This window comes from Sinocyclocheilus anshuiensis, unplaced genomic scaffold (assembly GCF_001515605.1).
Source record: "Sinocyclocheilus anshuiensis isolate Anshui unplaced genomic scaffold, SAMN03320099.WGS_v1.1 scaffold880, whole genome shotgun sequence".
Lineage (NCBI taxonomy): Eukaryota > Metazoa > Chordata > Actinopteri > Cypriniformes > Cyprinidae > Sinocyclocheilus > Sinocyclocheilus anshuiensis.
The window spans coordinates 854,948-881,030 of NW_015548254.1; the positions used below are offsets into that span (position 1 = coordinate 854,948).

At 37.5% G+C, this 26,083-nt stretch overlaps 3 protein-coding genes across 8 annotated transcripts in view; 1 reads left to right on the forward strand and 2 right to left on the reverse strand.

Moving 5' to 3' along the window:
* The window catches only part of LOC107655391 (ribosome-binding protein 1-like), a 16,031-nt gene extending 13,771 nt beyond the window's left edge, over window positions 1-2,260 (reverse strand). Inside the window, exon 1 of the mRNA XM_016442862.1 lies at window positions 2,204-2,260. The gene's annotated coding sequence lies outside the window, so the exon portion shown is untranslated. The remainder of the gene's footprint in view (window positions 1-2,203) is intronic.
* Window positions 2,261-9,386: 7,126 nt separating this feature from the next.
* LOC107655392 (cysteine-rich protein 2-binding protein-like) lies at window positions 9,387-19,524 on the forward strand. 2 transcript variants are annotated; one of them, XM_016442864.1, is made up of 11 exons: window positions 9,387-9,466; window positions 11,600-11,866; window positions 12,033-12,154; window positions 12,378-12,499; window positions 12,597-12,778; window positions 13,975-14,394; window positions 16,684-17,264; window positions 17,348-17,481; window positions 18,505-18,680; window positions 18,763-18,953; window positions 19,032-19,524. In XM_016442864.1, exons 2-11 carry the CDS (start codon window positions 11,608-11,610, stop codon window positions 19,203-19,205), a joined length of 2,361 nt encoding a protein of 786 aa, XP_016298350.1. In that variant the 5' UTR covers window positions 9,387-9,466; window positions 11,600-11,607; the 3' UTR covers window positions 19,206-19,524. The 2 variants fall into 2 exon arrangements, with proteins under 2 accessions (XP_016298350.1, XP_016298351.1); XM_016442865.1 differs by lacking the exon at window positions 9,387-9,466 and adding an exon at window positions 9,916-9,986.
* A 267-nt stretch (window positions 19,525-19,791) lies between these two features.
* The window catches only part of dzank1 (double zinc ribbon and ankyrin repeat domains 1), a 21,635-nt gene continuing 15,343 nt past the window's right edge, over window positions 19,792-26,083 (reverse strand). For 2 of the 5 annotated variants that reach the window (XM_016442807.1, XM_016442811.1), the window contains 16 exons: window positions 25,324-25,433; window positions 25,135-25,220; window positions 24,953-25,070; window positions 24,745-24,858; window positions 24,567-24,659; window positions 24,351-24,473; window positions 23,156-23,311; window positions 22,857-23,079; window positions 22,634-22,773; window positions 21,912-21,995; window positions 21,448-21,538; window positions 21,054-21,139; window positions 20,865-20,948; window positions 20,323-20,450; window positions 20,164-20,238; window positions 19,792-20,089 (listed from right to left, as the gene is read on the reverse strand). In XM_016442807.1, the coding sequence (XP_016298293.1) occupies window positions 19,918-20,089; window positions 20,164-20,238; window positions 20,323-20,450; window positions 20,865-20,948; window positions 21,054-21,139; window positions 21,448-21,538; window positions 21,912-21,995; window positions 22,634-22,773; window positions 22,857-23,079; window positions 23,156-23,311; window positions 24,351-24,473; window positions 24,567-24,659; window positions 24,745-24,858; window positions 24,953-25,070; window positions 25,135-25,220; window positions 25,324-25,433 (1,883 nt within the window). In that variant the 3' untranslated portion in view covers window positions 19,792-19,917. The remainder of the gene's footprint in view (window positions 20,090-20,163; window positions 20,239-20,322; window positions 20,451-20,864; window positions 20,949-21,053; window positions 21,140-21,447; window positions 21,539-21,911; window positions 21,996-22,633; window positions 22,774-22,856; window positions 23,080-23,155; window positions 23,312-24,350; window positions 24,474-24,566; window positions 24,660-24,744; window positions 24,859-24,952; window positions 25,071-25,134; window positions 25,221-25,323; window positions 25,434-26,083) is intronic. The other 3 variants (XM_016442812.1, XM_016442808.1, XM_016442810.1) reach the window with 3 other exon arrangements.

Sequence of the window (26,083 nt, forward strand, 5' to 3'; positions counted from 1 at the left end):
TCACGTCATTATAAGTGTTTGATCACCACATTTGAGTGATCATTGCAAAAAATGTGTTTATGTATATATATTCGGTTTATGTATATACTGTATTCTATATATAGTACCAGTCAAATGTGTGGACACAAGAATGGGAAAATTCACCTCAAACTTTTGACTGGTACTGTACTATAATATACACAAAGAATATCGGCCGATATATCGATATCTGCCTTTTTTAACTCCCTAATATCGGTATCGGCCCCAAAAACCCATATCTGTCGGGCTCTAATTTATACGTTTTAAATTGACAATTTATTTGCTTGATTTATCCCTTTTCATAAAAATTGTCTGAAGGCTGAAATGCTGTTGTATAAGATTTTTGTGAAAACCTGTATCTGAACTGTAAATCATGGAATTGCCTTAAATTTATTTTTAAAAATTCTGCAGATATTTAACCCAACCTTAACCTAACCCTAACCCTGTAAATAGTGAAATAAAATTCCTTCCTTCATATTTGTTGATATTTGTGTATTGAAAATATTTTTGATTGACATTCAAACTCCTATCTGATTTTCTATATTTAAAAAAAAAAAAGATTTTTTTTTTTTGGGCTAGTTCAATTAATTTTCGGGCTACCAAAATCTGAAGAGTACCTGCCCGCAGGGCTACCAGGGATTTTGAAATTTTGCGAGCCCTGCTAGTCATTTGTTGAGCTTACATAAAAGGGCAAAAAAAAAAAATAAATGGTTGCACAATGCTGAGTGGATGGCAGTAAAAATGATGCCTTGAGACAGTGTGAAAAACCTCTTCCTCTTGCAAATTTTGAGAAAAGTGCTTTTCACTGAAGCCAGCACTGCACCACCATAACTTTTGCCTACCATTTCAGGTTATGCAACACCCCGCCGAGACCACGCTCCTCAACATTCTCTCTCCCACACAGAGAGGCATACATTCAGTTTCCAGAGGACAGGTCAGTGTGCAGCAGACCACAATAACCTTCCCCCAACCTCACGTTTGCACTAGCCAGTGCAACCCTTGCCTGGAATTTCTATAGAGGGGGAATCTAAATATCTGCCTCAGGCGATCAGGTAAGGAGGAATGCTGACTGGGCTTAAAGGAAATACTCTTTACAGCATATAACTTAACACATGCATTATAATTTAAAAACTGCTTTGTTTTTTATAGAATAGCCTTAAAGAATGCCTACAAAAAGCCTTGTGGTGGTGCTATAGCACAGTGATGATACCAGATGGTGATACCACAATACTTGTTCTAAACAATTACCATGGTATTTATGAGGTACTTCAAATAACACCATATTATTAGCATGGTGCATATCCAAAAACATGGTAATACTGATGGTTTGTTAGTGAAAGCTCGTGAAATGTGATCATGAACTCCTCAGATCTAGCTCTACAGAAATACTGTATTAACATGTTAAACAATAGCTTTTTTTTTTTCTTCTTGCAACTATTTTGCTGAAATTATCACAATTTTGGATCCACATGTGAGGACCAGCAGAGAGAAGACTTGGCAGACTAATGTCGGACATTAACCCTTTCCGGAACATTGCTGACGTTACATAACAACTACCAAAAGAATTCCAGCTCACCTGCCCTTTCTTTAACACTTATTTAAATAAGCAAATTGTTATCCCCCAATTTTCAACTTAATGATTTCTTTGATTTGATACATTCTTTTTTAACTCTCTCTTCCTCTTGAATGAACTGCCACTTAAGCCTCACAAATCAAGGAGAATATTAGATGCATTTTCATGAAGAACACAATAAAAGGCCATTGGAAACTGTTAAAGTAAAAAAGGCATCTTGGATGATTATTAAGGATTAAAATGTTAAAGTCTAAAGATGACCATACTTATAAGGATATTTCAATATTTTAAATCAAACGCAAAAGACACAAGGCAGACAATCCCGCTACTCAAAACGGTACAAAGCCAAGCAAGACATATTAAAAGAAAGTCTGAAACTATAAAGCATATAAGGACACGTACTCTTCGCGCAGAAGAAAACGCTTTGAATCAGATTGCCACAACACACAAGTTCAAACTACTTGAGAATGCAAATTATTTTCAAACACAACCAACCTAAACAAAGATAATTACAACACCACCGTCAGTCAGACTGACAGACTTTAGCCACTTGATATTACAGCTGCATTGGTGGTGAAAACATACATAAGAGTGCTAAAAGCGCACGCTTATCTGCGGTCAAACTCACAGTGATAAAGAATCGCCGCTGACTTTTGGAGTCGTGGCACTTTTTGCGAGTTGGCGCAGCGTCCGCCTGTGAAGCTGATGCGCGATCTGATGCTTACATCTGATTGGATGAGCGCCTGTCAATCAACGCTCTTTAAACCAACTGCGTCACGCGTAGTATTCAAAAGCATGCGGTGGGAAGCGCTGAGGGCTGTGAGTTTTCGGTGGGATGGAAGTGAATGATGGAAGTATTTGAAATATAAACATAAAATATCGGATGCAATACTTCAAAAGCATTATTTAAACATTAAAGAGACCAATTTTCTAATATTACCCTTAAAAGGTACTTTGGTGGTATTAGGTAGGTTAAGGCATCAGTAATGCTATGGTAGTTTGACATTTCAGAAAGACTGGCACTTTTGTGGGATGGGATGGGATGGGAGAATTTTTCTATGACAGTTTGCCCACTGTCATCATAATTAATTTCTGTAGCACAAACAGCGCCGAAAGAGTTCAGTCCCAAAGTTATGGTTTCTTAGGATTAGGTGATTTTTTGTTTAAATGCTTACCATAAAACATAACACTACAGTTTGAGAGTTAAGGTACAAGAAAGCATGTATCGTCAGCCTTGACTGAACTAGAAGGGGAGAAAATTGGGAAACATGTTTGCTAGCAATTGCAAAACCCATTATCTTTCCCCCGTTAGCTTCAATAAAGCTTAAATGGCAATATATTCCTCTCAAATTTCTGTAGGTTATGTAATTAGTCTGAAGACTTCCAGTAATCTGAGATAACTACAGTTTACACTGAGGGCAAATAATTGTAACTGTTTACAAGATCAATAGTTCACATATGTGGAAAGAGAGTCTTATTGTGTTGTGCTACTGTTTGTTAGGATTTAGGTTGTGCTGTATATGTGTCGAAAGGCCTTAATGTAAAGATGAGAAATAATTGACTGAAGCTACTCCTAAAATGCATGCACTTTGCTTTTACCCCTGTTATTCATTAAGTAAATAAGCAGGGCCTTCCGCGGCTCTGTTTTCTAAGGATTAAAGCCTTTGCAAACAAATTTATACTGTATTTGTAATGTTTGTACACTGTAAAAAAAAATCTGTGACATTTACGGTAAAATACAGGCAGCTGTGGTTGCCAGAACTTCCCCATTAAAAATATGGTAGAAACATTTTAGGTTTTACAGACTTAACTTAAATTCACAATACCACAACTGATAAGGAAAAACTAAGAAGAAACATATTATTTCTACGAAAAAAACATAAAATATGAAGTGTCATGCAGGGAATTCTGGTAGTGTCAATTTACAGTTTTTCTCTGTAAATTATATAATGACTTTTTCTTTTTCACAAAAAACGTAATTTTAACAGTATTTTACAGTAAAATGACATTAAATGTAATTACAGTTATTCACCGTATATAGTATGGAAACTTACAAAACGCATTTCATTAACTGATGTAATGTTAATAAACCAGCAAATTGAAGCACTATTATATGTTTTGAACCATTGTAATGCTGATAACCACCATAAACTGGTGGTGATGAGAAAGTCACATGATGAATCAAAGCTCATCACAAACAGCTCCACAAGCTGAGAAGGGAAATACTAATATATATGTGTATATACTGTTAAAATCACAATCATTTTTTACAGTGTATGATTATTGTTAGTGGTGCTTGCTAAGGTGCAACCATTATTGAGTTAAATATCTTAACAATCCCGAGATTGAGAACTTAAGTGTGCAACTCAACCTACACGTGAATGTCACCTTAAAACATGCAGCTTGTTGATGAGACATGCAATTACTTTTTTAAGTGTACTTATGAGGCCTTATATAGTCACATTATGAGGCATAAAATAATACTATGAGATGTAAATTTGCAATTGCGAAATTTGCAATTAGCAAAATGTCAGAATTTAAGACAAATATTTGCAATTTTGAGAAACAGAGATTCAATTAGGCAAAATAAAGTCAGTCGTTTTAGATAAATTCGCAATTGCAACATAAAATGCCACGATTTCAGAAATATTTGCAGATGCAAGATATAAAGTCACATTGTGAGATATGAAGTCACAATTGCAAGATATAAAGTCTCATTGTGAGAAATAAAGATGCAGTTGTTTGAGATAAATTTGCAATTGCAAGATATAGTTGCACTGTGAGAAATAACTGTGCAACTAACAACTAATTGTGCGAAACAAAGTCAAATTTCCAGATATAAAATCAGAGAGCTAGTTAAATTAAGAGACAAAAAATTCACATTTATGAGACATAAAGTAGCAAGTGAGAGATAAAATTGCAGTGACGTTACTCTAAGGTGGAAACTGGCTTCTACACTGAAAAAAGTGGTGGTGAAACAATTTACACTCAGATATTTCTAGTAAATTTCACAAATAATTACAAAGGAGTGGCAAGTAACAAATTGAAGTGAATGTTCAATTTTTAAGTAAAAGGACAGAAATAGTATTGTCTTGTAAAATGTACTTTTTAACAACAATCTTTATTTACATTTTCAAATATCTTTTTTACAGTGTATTTTCCTCTGCATCTATGTAGTTGATTACACCAAATAATGTACACAATGATGTAATCTCTTCTAACAAGAACATTTTAGAGGTTTTATTCAGTCAGCCTCCATTTAAACCTTGCATCAGTCCATGTTCCCCCAAAGCTTTGCTCCTAAGGTCACTGGACTTTTGAAGATACTTCTAAAACACTGTCAACACTGTACAAATCCACCCACTCGCACTAACACAGAATGTTTCTTTTTCTCGGAAACTGTTTAAAGTGAGGCCAGGTAAAACATTGTCGCTCATCTGGAGGGAAGCCAATCACACATCGTTTCCAGACCTGATGAAGAAAAGGATAGTCTACAGATCAACAAACAGCCAGGGAATCTGTTTACTTAGTACCGAGACATCCATTCCCATGCTGATGTCTTGCAGGATGCTGCTGAGTAGCACCCAGCTGATAAATCTGCTTCTACGATGTGTTGATGGGACGGCACATCAAAAAGGCATGAGATAAGACTGAAAAAAAATGAAGGAGCCATACGCCAAAATACTTGTTCCTGGTGATACTGATGTGCCAATACACACGACAGCATTTCAGAGATAACATTCCCTATATTCACCGCCAACATGCAAATTGAAAGTCTCAAGGCAACATATTTGCTTAGGCTCCAAATTCCCCGTTTGAGCCCGAGCGGTTTATGGTCTTTGGGAACAACCACATCTGCCAGCAGCGGTAAATACAATTACAAAGCCGTGGAGGTGAGGGGGTGGAGTACACTGGATGTTTGCTTTAGCCGTCACTGACGAGGGTTGTTCCATCAAACAAACCTTTATTGCAACCCCACAGGACATGCAGCTGAGCAACTCCAAACACCAGATGTGCATGTTCATCCTTCGAACTCAAGCTTTGACCATCGCACAGACACATACATATTTTCCACAGTAAAACAATTGACCATAATGAAAGCTGCGTTGTGGGTGTGCAGGGTCGGGCAAAAACATGCCCGACATGAAGGAAATTCAACACAAGCACACTACAGGAGAATTTAATTAACTCAATATAAAGAATTACATAAAGAATTGACTCATTACGCCTATTTTTCCCTGTAAAATACATTTTCTCAAATTATTAGGCATATAGAGAGTTTACACAGAAATTACTGTTGATGTCAAAACAATAAACACAGCCATCATACCCGATTTTAATTGTACAGGACATCAACATTGTTTTCAGATAAAAGTTTTGATTTTACAATTTAGTGTAAGTTAAATCAGAATCTCTATTGATTTGAACATACCGATGTTTTGAAGTCCATTTTATAAAACATTTTAAAGGGTAAATCAGAGCATTCTGAAAAGTTCTCTCACCACACTTCACTGTAAAATCCAATAGTTTACCTTACTTAGATTTAATTAGTTATCTTTACTTAGTTGTTATACTTACTAGGTTGTATTAAGTTATAGCTGCTTTCAAGGCAAATAAAACAATTGACTTACTGTTTTGAGTGACACTTACTTAAAGGGGTCATATGATGCGATTTCAAGTTTTCCTTTCTCTTTGGAGTGTTACAAGCTGTTCGTGAATAGATAAGATCCCTGAAGTTGCAAAGACTAAAGTCTCAAAACCAAAGAGATATTCTTTATCAAAGTTAAGACTCTGCCACACCCCCCTAAAACGGCTCGTTCTAACACGCCCCCACATATCTACGTCACTATGTGGGAATATTTGCATATTCATTTGCGCCCAAATGTGCACGCAAAGAGCACTGTTATTCAACGAAATTGACGTTAGAGAGTACGATAGTCTTACAGATCCGAAACGGGTGAAGGTTTTTGTGGGCGGAGCCTATCTGGAGGCAGAAAATGGCGGTTTTCAAGTGGCAGTCTATGGAGCCATGGAATAAAAGAATAAAAAAAGGGACATTTGATTTAATATTTCAAAATTCTGCATTTCCGACATTATATCTCACAATTCTAATAAGGAAAAACAACTCGTCATTCTCTCTTTTCCCCTCGACTGTTTAAATAATATTTCTAATAGTAAGGTTTAAATGATATTTCATGCTGTAAATGTAGGGCTAATACAATACGTCCCCTATGAACAGCATATGTGAATATTATGTAGACCTATTGTTTAAATCGAATATCAACTGAAATATTTGAGAGAACATCACATTAGCTAACTTCATAAATTGGTGTTGATCTTCCTAAAATGTGTTTTTTTTTTTTTAACACCATTATAGTGATTAGCGTTCCCTTTGGTTGAGCACTTGGAACTTCATTTATGCTACAATAATTTTCTTCTTGTTAGTACAGCAATGAATTATGAAGGCAGGGTTATTTGATTTCACAGAAAATCAAGTAATAAATAAATTGCTTTAAGAAAGTGGCTTATCTGCTAATTAAGGCATAAGTGTATTTTTTGTGTGTGTTCTATTAATGATCTATTTCAAATTTAATTGTTCATAAATACCTTGATATGCTTCTAATTGGGTTTATACAATTCTTAAATAGTGTGTGGTAATATGCTGAAGTCACACAGACTTAAACATTCAGCACGTGATTCAAAACAATGGTAACAATTAAATTCAATTTATTTTCATTAATTGTAACAATAACCCTTTTATTTGCTCTTTTTGTTGTGCTACTACTGACACAAGACAGCAAATAAAATTGGCAAATAAAATCAACAACTGTAAAACAAAGCAACTGCATAATTTATTCATGCCGCAATGCACTCTGGGAGTCAGTGAGTAGCTAAGTCATGAGTAAACCTAAATGAAAGGATCAAGTACCCCCTACAGTTCCTTTTTAGTTACTAGAACTCTAGTGTAAGACACTGTGAACACACACCCGGAGCAGTGGGCAGCCATTTATGCCATCAGCCATTAGGCCACGACTTCCCCATAATTAAGTCCCCACTGGATGCAACAAATGCCTCGTTTGTAATGGGTTTGAATGTTTTTGTCTCGTCATTTATTCATGCCGCAATGCACTCTGGGAGTCAGTGAGTAGCTAAGTCATGAGTAAACCTAAATGAAAGGATCAAGTACCCCCTACAGTTCCTTTTTAGTTACTAGAACTCTAGTGTAAGTAAGCTATACTAAGCATTTGTCAGTACAACATACTATTCCTAATTCACTTTACTTCCTTTTTTCAAGGCAATCGGTTTGCATGCTTTTTTTTTAAGTAAACCCAACTAATTCGATTTTACAGTGTTTAAAATTATTTCTTGATGGTGTAAATAAAAGGATTATTAAGAGTACATTTTACAAGAAAATGCTATTTATAAAATAAAAAAATTCATGTTTAATTCAATGTTGCTTGTCATTTCTTTGTAATGATTTGTGAAATTTCTGAGTAAAAATTGTTTTGGTAAAATTGTAAATTCTACACCAAAGATCAATGCTATAAAATCAAAGTTATTTTTTAATTATAAAATATAAATGCATAGTTGATATTTCAAACATTGATTATTACTGTTATTTTTGAAAATAATGTGTATGATAATGTTCATGGGTGATCCACTCTGAAAAAAAAATCTATACACTTAATTTAAGAAATACACAGCTGAATTTAATTCAGGTTTAATTCTACTTGAATTCACATTTGATTTACAATTCTGCTTTCTGTTTTCTTCTTCAGTTCAAAGTCAGGAATTGATTTTAAATTCAAAAGACGTTCACAGTTAATTTCTGATGGCACACAACCCTGGATTTATGTGAAAAAAAATCACATAATTCATTCGTAACCTGTTCCTTGTGTAAGTTGTCACTCAGTGAGACACACACACACACACACACACACACACACACACTGCGCTTCAGATGCTGGAGTTTTGTCCAGTACATTGTGTCCAGTACTGAGGAGTCCAACACACTTCTGCAGGAGAAAGAGGAGAAGAAAACAGAGAACAAGGAGGGACGGGATGATGTGCAGAATACATTCTGTCTCTTAACATGTGGATTCAGACTTGAGGCAAGAGGAAGTAAAAAATGAAAAGACTTGGTGAGGAAGCAAAGATGTTATTTCACAAAACAACATCTTTGCTTTGCCTTCTCATTGATTTTTGTTGACAGATTAATATATAATCAGTCTTTACACCAGAAATGGTACTTTTGAGTTGATAAACCCATAACCCTGTCGAGTTGATAAGCATGTTGGGCTAGATTGCAAGTACTAAATATGTTGCAACAACAGTTCAATGCAGTCACTGCAATCAACGGTTATGCTAGGAATGGCACGCTACCATATTTAGTAAGTATGCAGCATACAGTGTGTATATTATGAACATTTCTGTATGTATTTGTTGCGACAATGAGATGTTGCATAATAATATTCCATTTGAATTGGAATATGATAGGCGCTCTATACAATGAAAATCAAAGCAAGTAATTTTCCAATTCAATTATGTGATAAAAAGTCCTAAAATCTGGCAGTCCGATCAAATAACCAAAATATGTTATTATGTGAGCACTGCGCATGCTCTCCTGACTACACCGCCGCTCCTGACCGGTAGGCGGCAGTGAAACGCCTGACACCCTATTGAAATCACCACAAAATAATCCACTCCATTCTGTTCCCAAAGTGCCCTAGCCTTCTATTATACTGCCGTACTAAAATTTTACAGTAATGCTCGAAAACTATGTTTACGACCTCTAAGGCAGTCCTGGGATTATCGATAGTGCTCACTATCAGCACCGTCGCAGGCGTTCATATCAAGCAGAACTGGGACAGGCAGGTAAAAACACACTTGCCCTACTAGCTATATGAACACCATGCCTTTATGAGGCACTAGTATTCATGTATTCACTCTAGTTTTCCTGTAGTGTACAGTATGCATGCTATCAAAACAAGTAAAGATGTGCAAGAGAAATCTGTTTCGCTTTTTTATCTAATGCATTAAGTACAAAAAACATACTTTTCATATATTATCGGTAGTCACTGTGATATTTTGGCTGAAATGTTTTGTTCGGAGAACTACGTTTATTTTAACTCGGGCAGTTGATGTTGTTGTTGCAGTTAATATGTGTGTTAAAGTTACTGTTAACAAATGTTTACTGTATAACAAATACCGTTTTTTGGTATAGAAACTTACCATTAGCTGTACCTTTGATATTACTTCAAATATCTCATCCGAGTAGCATAAAATGTGGAGTGTTTATTTGTAACAGCACGTCTGTCACATTCGCAGAGGCTGCGCGAGGGGGTTCTGCGGGATCTGGAGCGCTCGGAGCGGAAGCAATTCATAAACTGATTAGGTAGACTGACTGGTACAACACATTATTATTATTATTATTATTTACTGCTAATTTGCAGTTCTATAACTGTTGCTCAGGCTTCTCTCACGATTTCGGCAATCTTTTGGTAAGAGTTGCCACTGAAATACCGTGGTTACAATTTCCCCAATGGTAAACTGTGCTAGCTAATCGCCAAAAAAAAAAAAACAACAACCAAAAAAACAAAGGTATGGGATAAGTGAGAATTAAAAAAAAATAAATATATGAATTTCTTGTGCTCATCAAGGCTGCATTTATTTGATCAAAAACAGAACAAAAACAGTAAAATTGTGAAATATTATTGCAATTTAGAGTAATTGTTTCTGTTTTAATATACTTTAAAATATAATTTATTTCTGATGCAAAACTAAATTTTCAGCATTATTACTTCAGTCTTCAGTGTCACATGATCCTTCAGAAATCATTCTGATATGCTGATTTATTATCAATGTTGGAAACATTTTTTGCTGCATAATATTTTTTTGGAGCCTGTGATACTTTTTTCGGGTTTCCTTGATCAATAAAACGGTAAAAGGAGCAGCATTTATTCAAAATAAAAATATTTTGTAACAATATACACCACTGTAACTGTTCAAAAGTTTGGGGTCAGCAGATTTTAATTTTTCTATTTTTGAAAGAAATTAATACTTTTATTCAGCAAAGATGTGTTCAGTTGATAAAAAAAGTGACAGTAAAGACTTATATTGTTAGAAAAGATTTCTATTTTGAATAAATGCTGTTCTTTTGAACTTTTTATTCATAAAAGGATCCCAAAAAAACTATCACAGGTTCCAAAAAAATATTAAGCAGCAAAACAAATGTTTCCAACATTGATAATAAATCAGCGTATTAGAATGAAATACTTTAAAATATAATTTATTGCTGTGATCAAAGCTGAATTTTCAGCATCATTACTCTCCAGTCTTCAGTGTCACATGATTGGACCAACCATGTAATCTTCTATTGTAATTGATAAGATAGTTATGACACCAATATTTTAAGATAGCAGTGAAATTTTACAATGCTCTATTCTAATATTCTGTGTTCCAACTAATCTAAGGTTCAAGCATTATTCAAGACAATAAACACTCAGTCATAAAATAAGAAGAAAAAAAAAAAGGCAAACAGTAGCACAAATTCATGCAAATAAGATGCAATAAGATACAGGTTGAGTTACATTTGCTACATTGTGCTACATTTACCATGTTGTCACAGTCATGTGACCTACCAGCGTCAGTTGCGTTGCTTCATTGCTATTCATTAATCCTCTCTTGTGGCCTCATGGGATAAAGTGTCCATCGAATGCACGCTTCAAAATCTCGTCATCCGAGTACTTTTCGCCCACTGTTTTTCGAATACTTTGAATTTGGACACACTATGCTTTTGGCGTACTGTTTTTTGCATACTATTTAAGTATTTGATTTCGGTACAGCGTGGAAATATTTATTTAAATTCTCTTTTGCATCTTCCTGCCCTTGAAGGGTTCAAATTGGCATAACCTAAAAATGATAATGATCATCAGTAAACAACACAATTCTGTCAACTGTCCCAAGCGTCTTTCACACTCTATCTAATCACTTCCTCTTATCTATTAGATTGAAAAATGGACACTGGGGACCAGAGGGCTCTCGCGGCCCAGGACGAAGAGACCAGGTGCACGTCAGCCTCTGAGGGTCTGGAGGAGGGTGAGGTGGAGGGAGAAACTCTGCTCATTGTGGAGTCGGAGGACCAGGCGTCTGTGGATCTGTCTCACGACCAGAGCGGAGACTCTCTGAACAGTGACGTCGGGGAGGAAGGAGAGGGAAGCTGGAACGAAGACATGTCGTTCTACTGCGACAAGTGCCACAAATGGATCCCGGCCGGTGAGAAGACCAACGGAAGGGGACGACACATCTGATATGCCCTCATGTGATCAGATTAAGATGCGATGGCTAACTTGTGATGCGTTTGTTCACTCAATAAAGACTGATCTGAAAAAGTGCTTAGTCTCAGAGCTGTCTTGCTTTTCTTTGTGCTTGTGTGGTTCAGCGCAGCTACGTGGAGAGCAGCCAAGCTACCTGAAAGGAGACAACTTTTTCAAGTTCACCTGCTCGGACTGCGCGGAAGACGGGAAGGAGAGTTTTGAGAGGATGAGGCTGACCTGGCAGCAGGTACACAATCTGGAGCAATTAAAATAAATGAAACCATATTTAGTTAGCTAGACAAAAGTATCAGAAAGAACATTTCAGTGTCTGTTCTCAAAGAAAAATTGCTTGTATAGACCTATGCAACAATACTATAAAGAAAAATCTCATAATGAAGACTAATGAGATGTGATGCAATTCTGTATTCCGGTCAAAATAGTCTCTGAATTGTTTGATTTTATGTTTATAGGTGGTGATGTTGGCCATGTATAACCTGTCTTTAGAGGGCACCGGACGACAAGGTTACTTCAGATGGAAGGAAGATATTTGTGCATTTATTAGTCGGCACTGGACATTTCTACTTGGTTCCAGGTGAGATTGAGTATCAAAACCTAATATTGTGTTTTAGAATCACTCTAACCTGATTCTAAAAGATAAATATCTTTACATTTTATGATTAAACGCTCAGAAAGAAGACGTCCACATGGTGGAGCACCGTGGCAGGGTGTCTGTCTGTCGGCAGCCCAACGTTTTTCCGTTCAGGAGCGCAGGAGTTCGGAGAACCCGGCTGGTGGAAGCTAGTTCAGAACCGGCCACCTACTCTACGGCCCGAGGGGGAGAAAAGCTCTGCAGCTTCACTCAAAGCCAAAGGTAGTACTAGTTAACGTCCCTCGGTTCAGCATGTTTTGAACTGATATAGGTTTATTAAAAAAATTCAGCGTAACAGAAGTAGCGACAGATCATTTTCTTTACATATTGTGACAAACATCCAGGCAAAATGCACTATTGAAAAGAAAATAATGCAGGGGAATTGGTTCTATGCATCGGTTGTTGATTGGATGGAGGCCGATCTGAATATGAGCTTGCAGTCATTTGTAAGAAAGGGACATGGTTTAAGCAGACTAAATTATTGGAGGTCTGTCATTTTTGTCTTTTTTTTTTTTTTATTAAAAATTACAAGGTAAAAAAAATTGTCAAATTTATGATGAATCATTCACAATAACATAGATAGGGTGAATTTAAATTTCATGCTGACTTTAAATGAAGAGCTGCACAATATATTGGTACCATACTAGTTATCGTACCTTAACTTAATATTTATTTTTATTTTTATGAATTCATTATTAATTTATTAATTTAATAACTCTGTTAGTTGTAATTTGTAGCAGATCTCAAAAAAAAAAAAAAAAGACCCAGTGCTTATTTTAAATGTATTTAGATCAAAACAAAAAATAATAAATCCTGCACATTATCCACACTTGCAAATGTTTTGATATTGGAACTTTTTTTTTTTTGGTAATTTTTCCTACTCGCCTACTGATTACCTACAGGTGTGCGCGGGTAATTGTTGATTGACTGCTGCTCAGATTTATTTAGATAAAATAGAAGTATAGTAGTACCTTATTTCAATGTGTAAGTAGGCCATTTTCTGTGACTATGCAAGATTTTCATTTCATTAGCTGCTATTGGTAAATAACTAGAAGAATAACAAAGTGCAGTAAATGGTAAAACCATTTGCACTACAAACCAGTGTGTTTATGATTATGATAATACAATTAAAATTATATGACGTCAAATAACAGTTTGCAATATTAAGTAGGATAACAGACTGTTTTTGACCAACTAAAATAAATAACTGTTAGCGGATGAAACCAGAAGCCTCACACATTTAAGTAAAAAATGGCCCCATCCGCTCTTACAAGGTGGATAGAAGCCATCGTTTAAAGGCAATAACATGAAAATATTTATTGGCTTATTGGTATCAGTGATTTAATATGTGTTTATTTTTGTAATGCAGTATTTTTCCTTAATTATAACATTTTTGGATCTACATGCTGTTTTTCCAGCTGTGTCGAAGCCGTCCCTGGACCCCATAATCACCGTGGAGGGTTTGAGAAAGCGTGGAAGTAGGAACCCAGTGGAGAATGCCATGCAGCTGAAAGAAAAGCGTTCCCGAACACAGGAGGCTAAAGAGATCCGGCGTGCACAAAAGGAAGCGGCCGGGTTTCTAGACCGCAGTGCCTCGTCCACACCTGTCAAACTGGGCAATCGTGTACGGCGGTCAGAGCCGTATCTGGAGAAGGGTGAAGTCATTGACTTTTCCTCTCTAAGCTCCTCCGACAGAACCCCGCTTACCTCTCCCTCCCCCTCCCCTTCGCCTGACTTCTCCGCCCCTGGAACGCCCGCCTCACACTCTGCTACGCCCAGTCTGTTGTCAGAGGCCGATCTCATCCCAGATGTCATGCCCCCTCAGGCTCTGTTCCATGGTGAGTTGCTGCACTTGCTAACCGAGCAAACACCTGTTTATGGTAGACGCCTGATAAGATGCTAAAATGGGCAAAAAGATGCCATAGACTTACCTTGAGGGAGAAAGGGCCAGTTACATAATAAGAAGTTTATGCAACAAGCCACAGATGGCAATCACATTCTAAGAACCACCAAGAATACCCTTGCGACCACCCAGAACACCCTAGCAACCAAATAGCTACATCTGCACAAAATACCTAGAACAACCTGGCAACATTCTAGCATACAAAGACTGACAAAATGTGTACCGTGAATTCAAAGTTGCTCTAAAAAAGTGACTGCCAAATGATAAACATGAATGTTTATGCATTTGGCACTTGGCAGTCAACAACCACGCAAAGCACCCTGGAAACATTCTAACAACCATGCAAAACACCTGAGCAACCACATAAGAACATTCAGTACATGACCATCCAGAACACCCTAGCGACCTCACAAAGCAACTTGGCAGCCACATAGCAACATCCTATTGACCCTGGCAACATTCTAACAACCATCCGGAACACTCGGTCAACCACATAACAACATACTAACAACCACCCAGAATGCTCTAGAAACACCCTTGTAACCACCCATACTTCCCAAGCAACATCCTAACAACCATGAAACATTCTGACAACCACATAGCAACATGTTATTGATGACCACCCAGAACACTGTACAACCACATCTTAACAACCATGCAAAGCACCCTGGCAACATTCTAACAACCATACAAAACACCTGAGCAACCACATAGGAACATTCAGTACATGACCATCCAGTACACCCTAGCAAATACACAAAACACCCTGACAACCACATAGCAACATCCTAACAAACACCCAGAATGCTCTAGAAATGCCCTTGTAACCACCAAGTTTTCAAGCAACATCCTAACACCCATGCAAAACACCCTGGCAACCACATAGCAACATCCTATTGATGACCACCTAGAACACCCTGGCTACCCAAGCAACCAAAAAGGAACATCCTTACAACTACCCAGATCACCCTGGCAACATTCTAACAACCATGCGGAACATTCGGGCAACCACAAAGTTACATCATTAAAGGAACACTCCACTATTTTTGAAAATAGGCTAATTTTCCAACTCCCCTAGAGTTAAACAGTGGAGTTTTACCGTTTTTGAATCCATTCAGCCGATCTCCGGGTCTGACGGTAGCACTTTTAGCTGTAGCTTAGCATAGATCGTTGAAACTGATTAGATCGTTAGCATCTCTCTCAAAAATGACCAAAGAGTTTCGATATTTTTCCTATTTAAAACTGGACTCTTCTGTAGTTACATCGTGTACTAAGACCGACGGAAAATGAAAAGTTGCGATTTTCTAGGCCGATATGGCTAGGAACTATACTCTCATTCCGGTGTAATAATCAAGGAACTTTGCTGCCGTTCCATGGGTGCAGCAGGCACAATGATATTACTTAGCGCCTGAAAATAGTCCCCAGCTAGGTAACTTCCAACGTGACCGGCACTAAGTTTGTGTAGTTGGTTATGTTGACGGAAGTTAGCCTATTTTCAGGCGCTGCGTAATATCATTAACTACAGAAGAGTGACGTTTTAAATAGGAAATATATAGAAACTCTTTGGTCATTTTTGAGCGAGATGCTACCGGTCTAATCAGATTCAATGATCTATGCTAAGCTACAGCTAAAAGTGCTACCGCCAGACCCGGAGATCGGCTGAATGGATTTGAAAACAGTAAAACTCAACTGTTTAACTCTAGGGGAGTTGGAAAATGAGCCTATTTTCAAAAGTAGTGGAGTGTTCCTTTAAACGACCATCCAGTACATCCTAACAACCACATAGCAACATCCTATTGATGACCACCCAGAACACCCTAGAAAACACATAGCAACATCCTAACAACCACCAAGAACACTCTGGAAACACCCTTGTAACAACCCATAGTTCTCTAGCAACATCCTAACAACCATGCAAAACACCCTGGCAGACACATAGCAACATCTTATTGATGAGATGACCACCCAGAACAACCTAAAAACCACATAGCAACAGCCTAACAACCACCCAGAGCACCTGTTACTAGGGAACTAACCACCCATAGTTCCCTAGTATCGTCCTAACGCCCAACCAGAACACCTTTGAGACACCTAGTAACCACTCCAACCACTCCTATTATATATTTATAATTTATTCATATTTGGTAATAAACAGAAAAAAAGTGTTAGGATTTGTCACAGCATCTTGTTTGTTGACTGTGTTCATTGTATTACTTTCGACCAGATGATGAAGAATTGGACCCTGAGGGCGTTATTGACCCCGGGATGGAGTATATTCCCCCTCCCAGCATGCCTTTGGCCACCGGCACCATCATGGTCAGGAAAAAGATACGTCCAGCAGAGCTGATCAAACAAGAACTGGAGAGTGAAGACGAAGAGCGGGGTAGAGATGGTGAGGAAGACATGGGCCGGGATGAAGGCTTGTTGTCAGCGGGACGGGTGCGTGGCATTGAGCGGAGGAAGCTTCTCCAGGATAAGGGCGGGTGCTGCGTGTCTTTGCCCACCCCACGCTACACGTTCATCAGCCTTTATGAGGAGCGTATGCTGCTCCACAGGCTGGAGGCATGTCCGCAAGCGCTGGCCGTCACGCCACAGGCCAAAAGACTGCATCGCAAGCTACTCGTGCGGCAGGCCAAAAGAGAGCGAGGGCTCCCCCTGCTGGACGCGGATCAGGCCGTGAGCGCTACACTCAGCCTGGTGGGAGGTGTGTACGGGGCACAAGGGGGTTTGGCCAGCCACAGGACGAGCGGAGAAGGGAAATACAGAACCACCAGCCAGGACCTTCGTATACTTGATCGCTTTCAGGTGAACCAGAAGAAAATATGTACAGTACTATGTATTATAACTCCTACTGAGAAACTCATTAAAAGTCTTGTTTTGCTCCCCAGTCAACAGTGACCATAAGGAAAGGGTTCTATCAGCCCACAGTGTCATTCTGGCACAGGCTGATGGGTACTGATGCCTGCATGGATCAGACCATCAAGAGTCCCTACACATCCAGAGTGCTCAAGCCGTACATCAGGTACATGAACATCTGAACATTTACTCAATCTTACTGTCTTACTAATACAAGCTGTTGGGATTTGATGCATCATGGAAAACCAGATTTTCTTGCTCTTTTGAAATAAGAGTTTGATGGCAAATAGTAGCAAGTCTGTCTCGAAATGAAGCAAATTTTGTATATTTCAGGTTCGTGAAATGGATTTCTTTATATACTGAAAATGTTAGTTACTTTAGGAATGAATTAACATGAATTGATGAGCAATTAGATTGTAGAGAGTAATTAATCATTGCATAGATAAAATACTACAAATAAATAGATAAAATATTATTCTTTTTTTTAATGAAGTGGTTTCATTGCAGTGGTCATGTATGTTAAAAATCTGAATATATCACATTAATAATCTTACTATTACCTTGTTCTTTTTTTCTTAAACCTATGCATTCGGGTCAGTTTAGACCAGGAAGAGGTATATAAAAACTTCTTTAAAAAATCCGTGGTTTTCAGGTGCAAAACATTCCAAATGAGTTAAGATTATTAAAATACATTTTTAAAAGATGTAAGTATACACAAATTTGTTAAATGTTTTTTTGAGAAGTCTCTTATGCTCACAAAGTCTGCATTTATTTGATCACAAATACAGTAGAAACACTAATATTTTGAAATATGTTTTCTATTTTCATATATTATAAAATGTAGTTTATTCCTGTGATGCAAAGCTGATTTTCAGCATCATTACAGTGTCACATGATCCTTCAGAAATCATTCTAATATGCTGATTTGCTGTTCAGGAAACATTTCAAAAGTTCAAAAGGATGCATTTATTTGAAATGCATACTTGCTGAATAAAAGTATTAATTTCTTTCAAAAATGTAAAATTTTTCGGACCCAAAAATGTTGAGCAGTATTGTATTTTTGAAATAACTTCTCCTTAAAAATTTGTGCATCTTTAATGACCAAGGTTTTTACAGATACAAAAAAAAAAACGAAGCTGCACCCATTGTAACCCATATATATTTTTCTGATAATGTGTATTGTGTGTAGGAGAGACTATGAGAATCGGCCGCTGAAGCTGCGTTTGCTCTCAGAGATCCGTGCGTATCCTCACAGGAAGGAGCCGTCTTGGGTAGCTGAACCTGATGCACCTATAGACTACTGCTATGTGCGGCCCAATCACATCCCCTCTGTCAACTCCATGTGCCAAGACATCTTCTGGCCTGGTAATCATCGTTTCATCCTGTCAAACACAGATTTTGGGTGAAACTAGGTCCTGTAGGCGTAATACGTTCTTCTGTTTATCAGGTATCGACCTATCAGAGTGCCTCCAGTACCCCGATTTCAGCGTGGTGGTGCTTTACAAGAAAGTTGTGATCGGTTTTGGCTTCATGGTGCCGGATGTGAAATACAACGAAGCCTACATCTCCTTCCTGCTGGTGCATCCTGAATGGAGGCGAGCTGGTATCGCCACATTCATGATCTACCATCTCATTCAGGTGAGTCAAAAATAAATCAACCACGTTGAGTTTACAAGCTTCAGTTGATGCAGGAATCTTCCTTTCTCCTCTCTGTAGACCTGCATGGGAAAGGATGTGAGCCTACACGTATCGGCGAACAACCCTGCCATGCTGCTCTACCAGAAGTTCGGCTTCAAAACAGAGGAGTACATCCTGGACTTTTATGATAAATACTACCCGGTGGACAGCAAAGAGTGCAGGCATGCATTCTTCCTGCGCTTGCGCCGCTGAGGAGCCTACGCTTTGGGTTTTGTACATTGTGTAACTTTGTTGTCATGTGACTCGGACGTCGCATGATCTGCCAGTCAGGGAGTGTTATCACAGTCATATTTGTTGTGTTATTTCCTGTTTAAGGCTTTGTATGACTTATTATATATTTGGTTCAATGTTTAAACCAAAGCGAAGGATTTGTTTTTCTGTATACATACACCAGCATAACTCCTTCTGCATCATAAACACAGCTAAATTATTTTTCCTTAGTTAAAAAAAAAGTGTTTATTTTTGCCACGTGTGTTTTTTGTATTCACACAATTGTACAGATAAAAATGTCACCACCTGTTAATTAAATATTAAAATGTTTAATATTGTGTTGGCTCTTTTTTTTTAATTTTTCTCTGTCAAAAGTGCATTCAGCAGTTTGGTACTAATTTAAAAAGTTAGTACACATTGAAGACACATGTTCATAACTATAGCAATATGAATAAAGATTTTTAAAAATAGTTCTAAATGTAAAAGAATAGTAGAGTCCACACCACATATATAATTTCTTGTACACTGTGACAACCAGGAAATCACACTTTTACTCATTTAACTCCCTTTAATAAGCAATAATTTCACTTGAATATGTCAGTTTTGCTGGTGAGATGGAGGGCCTAAACAAATCTTCCAAGTATTACATGTAGTGACACTGATGAGATTTGGTTTGGTTGAGAAGTGGATTGTCTCAAGAGAATGTATCCAGTCCAGATGGGCTCCTGGCCTTGGTGTGGTGCTGTAGCAGTTCCTGCCCCATGTGAGCTGCCATCAGAGAGACCGCAGAACTGCTCCCGGCGGCCACGGCAATATCATACGCTGTCTGGCCCCGATTGTTCTGCTTTCTGATACTTGCATTACACCTGCACAAGCACGAAATTTATTTTTTAATACACACCTTTGTCATTTTATCATCATTAATGTTTGTGAAACTCACCCCAGGAGTATCTCAACGCTCCTCAGACCTTGGTTTCCCAGAGCTGCTGCCTCATGCAGCGCCGTATTATTCAACCTGTGGCCACCACAGATGATCAAAAGTATTCATTTGGCTCAGATTATTACTAGACATATCAAAAGGAACTTGTTTCGAACTCACGGTCCAGAAGCCTGGTTAACATCAGCTTCTCTCTGCACCAGCACAGGAATGACATCATGATGCCCGTTTAGCGCGGCAGCGACCAGAGCGGGACGCCCATCACTTCCCAAACATGCTGGGTCAGCACCCTGCAGAGATACGCCAACATTTGAAACACACCCTCTAGAAATATATACAGCTACACAAAAGATCCCAAGTAAATCTAAAGGTGCGGTCGCATTAGCGAAATTTTGGCAAAATTTCAGTTAAAAAAGGTCTAGCATTCTACGAAGCAGTCTGTTTCAACATGGCGAAGACCTACGTGACCATCTTGAACTTGTTGTGAAATCTTGTGCAAAATCACATGGATTCCTACTGAAATGACTATATTTCAATGACGAAAATTTGCCAAAGAACACTAAAAAAAAAGAGGACCTTAAAGGGGTACAAAACCGCACCTTAAACATTTTGGAAAAATACCTATATTACACACTAAAAAAAGAGAAGGTCCCCTTTAAGATGCTGTGGAGTTTTTGGCGCTGTGATTGGTTCTTTAGCCTCACCTCATCCAATAGCTGCTGCACCGCTGAGATCTGGCCCCGCCCCTCAGGCCCCACCTCCTTAAGGAGCAGGCTGTCTTTGGACTCCTGAGAAAGACATTAACCATCCTTTTGAAATGTTTCTTTGTCTTATAAATAGAAATTACAGTTATTATGTCAGTGTATGTGTGTGTGTGTGTGTGTGATACTGACCGGCTGCTTTTCTGTCGTGTCTGAGCTCCAGATCTTTTTCTGCTTCTTTCTGTTGACTGACGATACTTCTGTATTAATGTTACTGTCTGTACAAACAACATATGACACAGGAAAATAGTCATAAACATCACTTTGATCATTTACTGTTAGTAAATAAATCATAAATGTATCAATTACAGTAGTAAGAGAAATAAATGAATGGTAATATTATTAATAATAAATACTTTGATGCTTAATATTTTATTACTATTGGAAATTATTTAATTAAATTATTAATAATGAACTAATTATTATTTAAATGTTTCACATTTTAATAAAAAAATTAAACATACTAAATTAGTAGAAGTTAATGGAAAGGCCCCATCTTGACAGAAAAGCAAACATGTGTTAGTACCCAGACTGGCTGAATTTCTGCCTTCTGTCACAGCACTGAGGTTCTGACTCTCTGATGCCACAGATCTGCTCTGCTGGCCTGCAGAAGACGACTGGAAGAAGACGTATATGATCTTACACACTGAAAAACATGCAATGCTCAAGAGACTCTTTTTCAGTGTTGCCAGGTCCGTGTTTTTTCCGCAGGATTGGGCTACTTTAACACTGTTGCCGCGGGTTGTTTTTCATGTCCACGGGTTGAAGCGACCCCAATAACATGATATTTAGCCCCTGGAATGGACATTTTACCAGGAGAACCCCACCAAAAAATGTGTATTTTACCCCCCGGAATGCGATTTGCATCGGTGGAACCCCCCAAATAGATTGGGCTAGTTTTGAGTAGCAATTGGGCGGGTTTTGTTGTGAAAACCTGGCAACCCTGCTCTCTTTAGACTCAAAATAAGAGCTCTAAGGAGTGTTTCTGACCCTGGATCCCTCCGGTGAGGCAGAGATGAAGTTGATGCGCAGACTGACTTCATAGCTATCCTCCTGAATGACAGCAGATATCATCTAGAGAGCAGATTGACAAAGACAAAATGTTAATAATAATAATAATAATAATACAGATAAAAAAGTATATAATAAAAATAAAAATATTTGTAAAATAAATTAATAATAATAATAATGGAATGAAAGTAAATTTATATAATAAAAAAAATAATAGTACATTAATAAAATAATTTTTAAATTTACTTTGATCATTTACTGTTAATAAATAAACAATAAATGTATCAATTAAAGTAGTAAGAGAAATAAATGAATGGTAATATTATTATTAATAAGTATTTAGATTACTATTGCAAATCATTTCATTAAATGATAATAATAAACTAATTATTATTTAAAATGGTTAATATAAAAAGTATATAATAAAAATAACAATAATAGTAAAATAAATTAATAATAATAATAATAATGGAATGAAAGTAAATGTATATAATAAAAACAATAATAGTAAATGAATAAAATAATTTTAAAATGATAATACAGGAATAAAACAAAAGTATGTAATAAAATAACAATAATAGTAAAAGTAAATCAATAAATTAATAATAATAATGGAATCAAAATAAAAGTATATAAAAATAACAACAACAATAATAAATAATAATATATGATATAATATATAACAATATAAAAATATTTACAATTATAATTTTTAGTGCTCTGGAAAGTGGTCTTACTCTGCCCAGCCGAGGTTCTCCTATCAGAGCTCTGAACTCAGTATTATTCTGAGTGTAACTGCGCAGATGAGCGCAAATGTGATCCAGCTGCTTCCTCCAGTATCCTGAATCATACACACACCACATAGACATATACTATAGAAGTCATACTTATTTATTTGGAAAAGAAAAATGTACAGTAGTCTACCTCGGCCTGGACTAACGGCAGTGAGGAGGGGCTTCCTGTCACTCATCTGCTCCTGTCTGCTAAGCTCCGCCTCCCTCTGTTGGCTCCGTTTTTTCAGCTCAGAGCTGGATGGGAAAAACAGACCCACCGTCTGCGTCTGGGCATCTGCGCACATGCGCAAACCCGCAGCTGGCGGCACAGTTGTTGATTCAGGTGCAGGAACTGCCTGCCAGGTGGCTGAAGACTATATGAGAGAGAGCGATGAGGACGATATAATACTGCACGCTTTTAATGAGCACCAAACAGGCCGTGTACGGTACCTGATCAGCTTCCTGTGCATCCTGTCCCTGGTTTACGTGTGAGGGCGTCCTGGGTGGGCCATCCAGGAAGACACCACAGCCACCACAGTAATTAGCATAAGGATGGCTGCTAGCTCCACACTGAGAACAAGTCACAGAGCTGGCTTTGTGGCCGGGCTGCAAATATAAACACAAAATCACACGGCATTCGAGTTCACACAAACACTGCCAAATATATGCAATGATATTTTGATGGAATCTCCATGTTATAATTTAAACTAAATATACAGTTCCATAAAACCTTTCGGTTACAAAACAGTTTGAAAGGGACATAAAAAACACATGAAGTTGAAGTTGCTTTCCTATATTTATGTATTTCCTATTGAAGGAAGTTGAGGTGGTAGTGTACATATCAAAAGGTCTAGTTGGTTCAAGTTCTTCTGGGTAAGTTCGTATTTACGAGTTGGGAAGTCGTGATTACAACGTCAGCCATCAAACCACTTTTGTTGGAAGCATGATTGTGATTGTAAATTTTTTTTTAAATAATAACAATTCCATTAATTTCAACAAATGTTCCATAAATACAGATGCTGTATCCATTGTGTGTGACATGTTTTCTTATGGACACGCCCCCAACTCGGAAACCCAGTTTCCTACTTGTAATTACAATTTTGTGGTGCGTTCAACCCATAAATATGATCTTTCTGACATGATAATGGATCCTGCCATAGATATGCTATGCTATATGATATTCTAACTGCTAAATGCTACCAATAGAAAGATGGTAATGAAGGGGAGGGGCATTCTCATTCTACAGAGCATTTGATTGGACAAAAATTGCACATGCCCCTATGAACAAGATGAGTCATCAAAACTTGTGTTCAATTTTCCTTGAAGAGAATGTACTATTTAAATGCATTAAATGTGCTAAAAGTTTGTTTTGTCAAACAGTTGAGCACACGTGCATGTAGGTGACATTTACATATGAAGAGTTAATTTGCAAAAACTGATAACTCAGGCTTTTTTGACTAAACATGTTTATAGGGTCCAGATCGTGCTATATGTGGAGAATAATGCACGGCAATCAGCTCATTTTTTTTTTAAGTGGCGTTTATCGGTTTTTGCAAATGAACTCTTCATATATAGATGACCCCTAACTTATGCAAAACCAACACAAATGGACTGAAATAGGTCTTCAACAGTTCTGGTTTGTCACCTTTGCCCCACACCAGTCGCAGAATCGAGCATCCGAGTGGTTGACTCTATTGCACTTGGAGCAGGAGACCATTTTGCCTTGTGAGCTGGGTACAGGTGCAGCTCTCTGTCCGCTCAAAACCGGCTGTGGAATGATAAAAACCGTTATAATAGTGTCCTATCACAATCCTAATAATGACTGGCTAAAGAAGACAATACTGAGAGTTGGGGCTCTTACTGTGGTTTGCTGAAGCAGCTGGGATTCACAAGTGACACAGTGTGTGATATGAGCAGGGTTTCCCGTCCCACAAGAGTGACAGATGAGCTTATCCTAGAATAATATGGATATAATATACTTGATTGATCGAATAAGTAAATATACTAGTAGGAGTGATCTACTACAGGTGAGAATTTACCTGTAGTCTCAGACTAGCCTGCGGCTGTAGTTGTTGAGTCAGTGGAGACTCACACACCACACATGTGGCTGTATTGAGCGGCACCATGGTTTTACAATGCACACATAGACCCATCTATGAAAAATCACAGCAAATACTCATATTATTGTGAAATGATCACTTATTATCTGACTATCACTGAATTTTGTAGTAGCCAAATATGTTGTACCTGTCCTCCTTCAGTAGGGGGCAGTCTTTGACCAGGTATTGGAGGCACTGGTGCTCCACAGTGCAGGCAGAACCGGGCGAAAGGATCCGAAGGGCGATGACTCAGGCACTTTGGACATCTTCAGAAAGATTAATATTAATCTAAATATATTTAAATAATGAATATAAACATATATACCTCACCTAAGGAAATCGGTCTCTCTCTGGACCCGTGATATCTGAGTGCTCGTCAGGTTTTTTAAGAGGCTTTCTCCATCTGCGCTCCGGTTCTGGTGGGAGTGAGAAAAAAAGTTAAACAGGATGTATAATAGATAATAGTGATCACCATCATAGTGAGGGTTGTTTGAAATGGTTTTTATGCATGTTGCAAACCGTTACTTGCGTGTTTTGCACCGTCAGCCGTGTAGATGAACCGGGGCCGAGACGTTGTGAAAGAAACCGAGGGCCTTTCAAAGCTCTGCGAGATTCACTACTGGGAATATCTGACGTAAAAGAGAGCAAATTTGCCACAAGATAGTCAAATATATAATTATATATATATATATATATATATATATATACATTGCAAAAAGAAAATTAGGCATATTTATTTATTTGCATTATGATACTATTTTTGTCCATTCATGACAAGGCACATTAAAATTCCATTCCCCTAATAACCTACTGAAATGTGAAAAATATCATTCTAATCACCAGAACATTATTTTAAAATATTAATGAATACATAATAATGAATAAATATTTATATATTTTTATGAATATTAAATGTAAAGTAGGATTTTAAATATGTATCATGTATCATGGTATTGCACTGAATTTAAGTTATCCTGACTAATAACATTTTTACAGTATTTTACAGTAATAAGTAATAAGAAGTGTTTTTAAAATATATATTTTCTGGTCAAGTAACTTGCATTAATTAACCTTTTTTAGTGTATGATTTTACATTCTTTTTCCTTTAAAATTACATGCATCTCAATGAAACATTTGAGTTGATTAGCACAGTCTGAAACATTGATCACATTTTTAGCATCCAGCATTGCACCGATTGGGCGGTATACAGTGGGTACGGAAAGTATTCAGACCCCCTTAAATTTTTCACTCTTTGTTATATTGCAGCCATTTGCTAAAA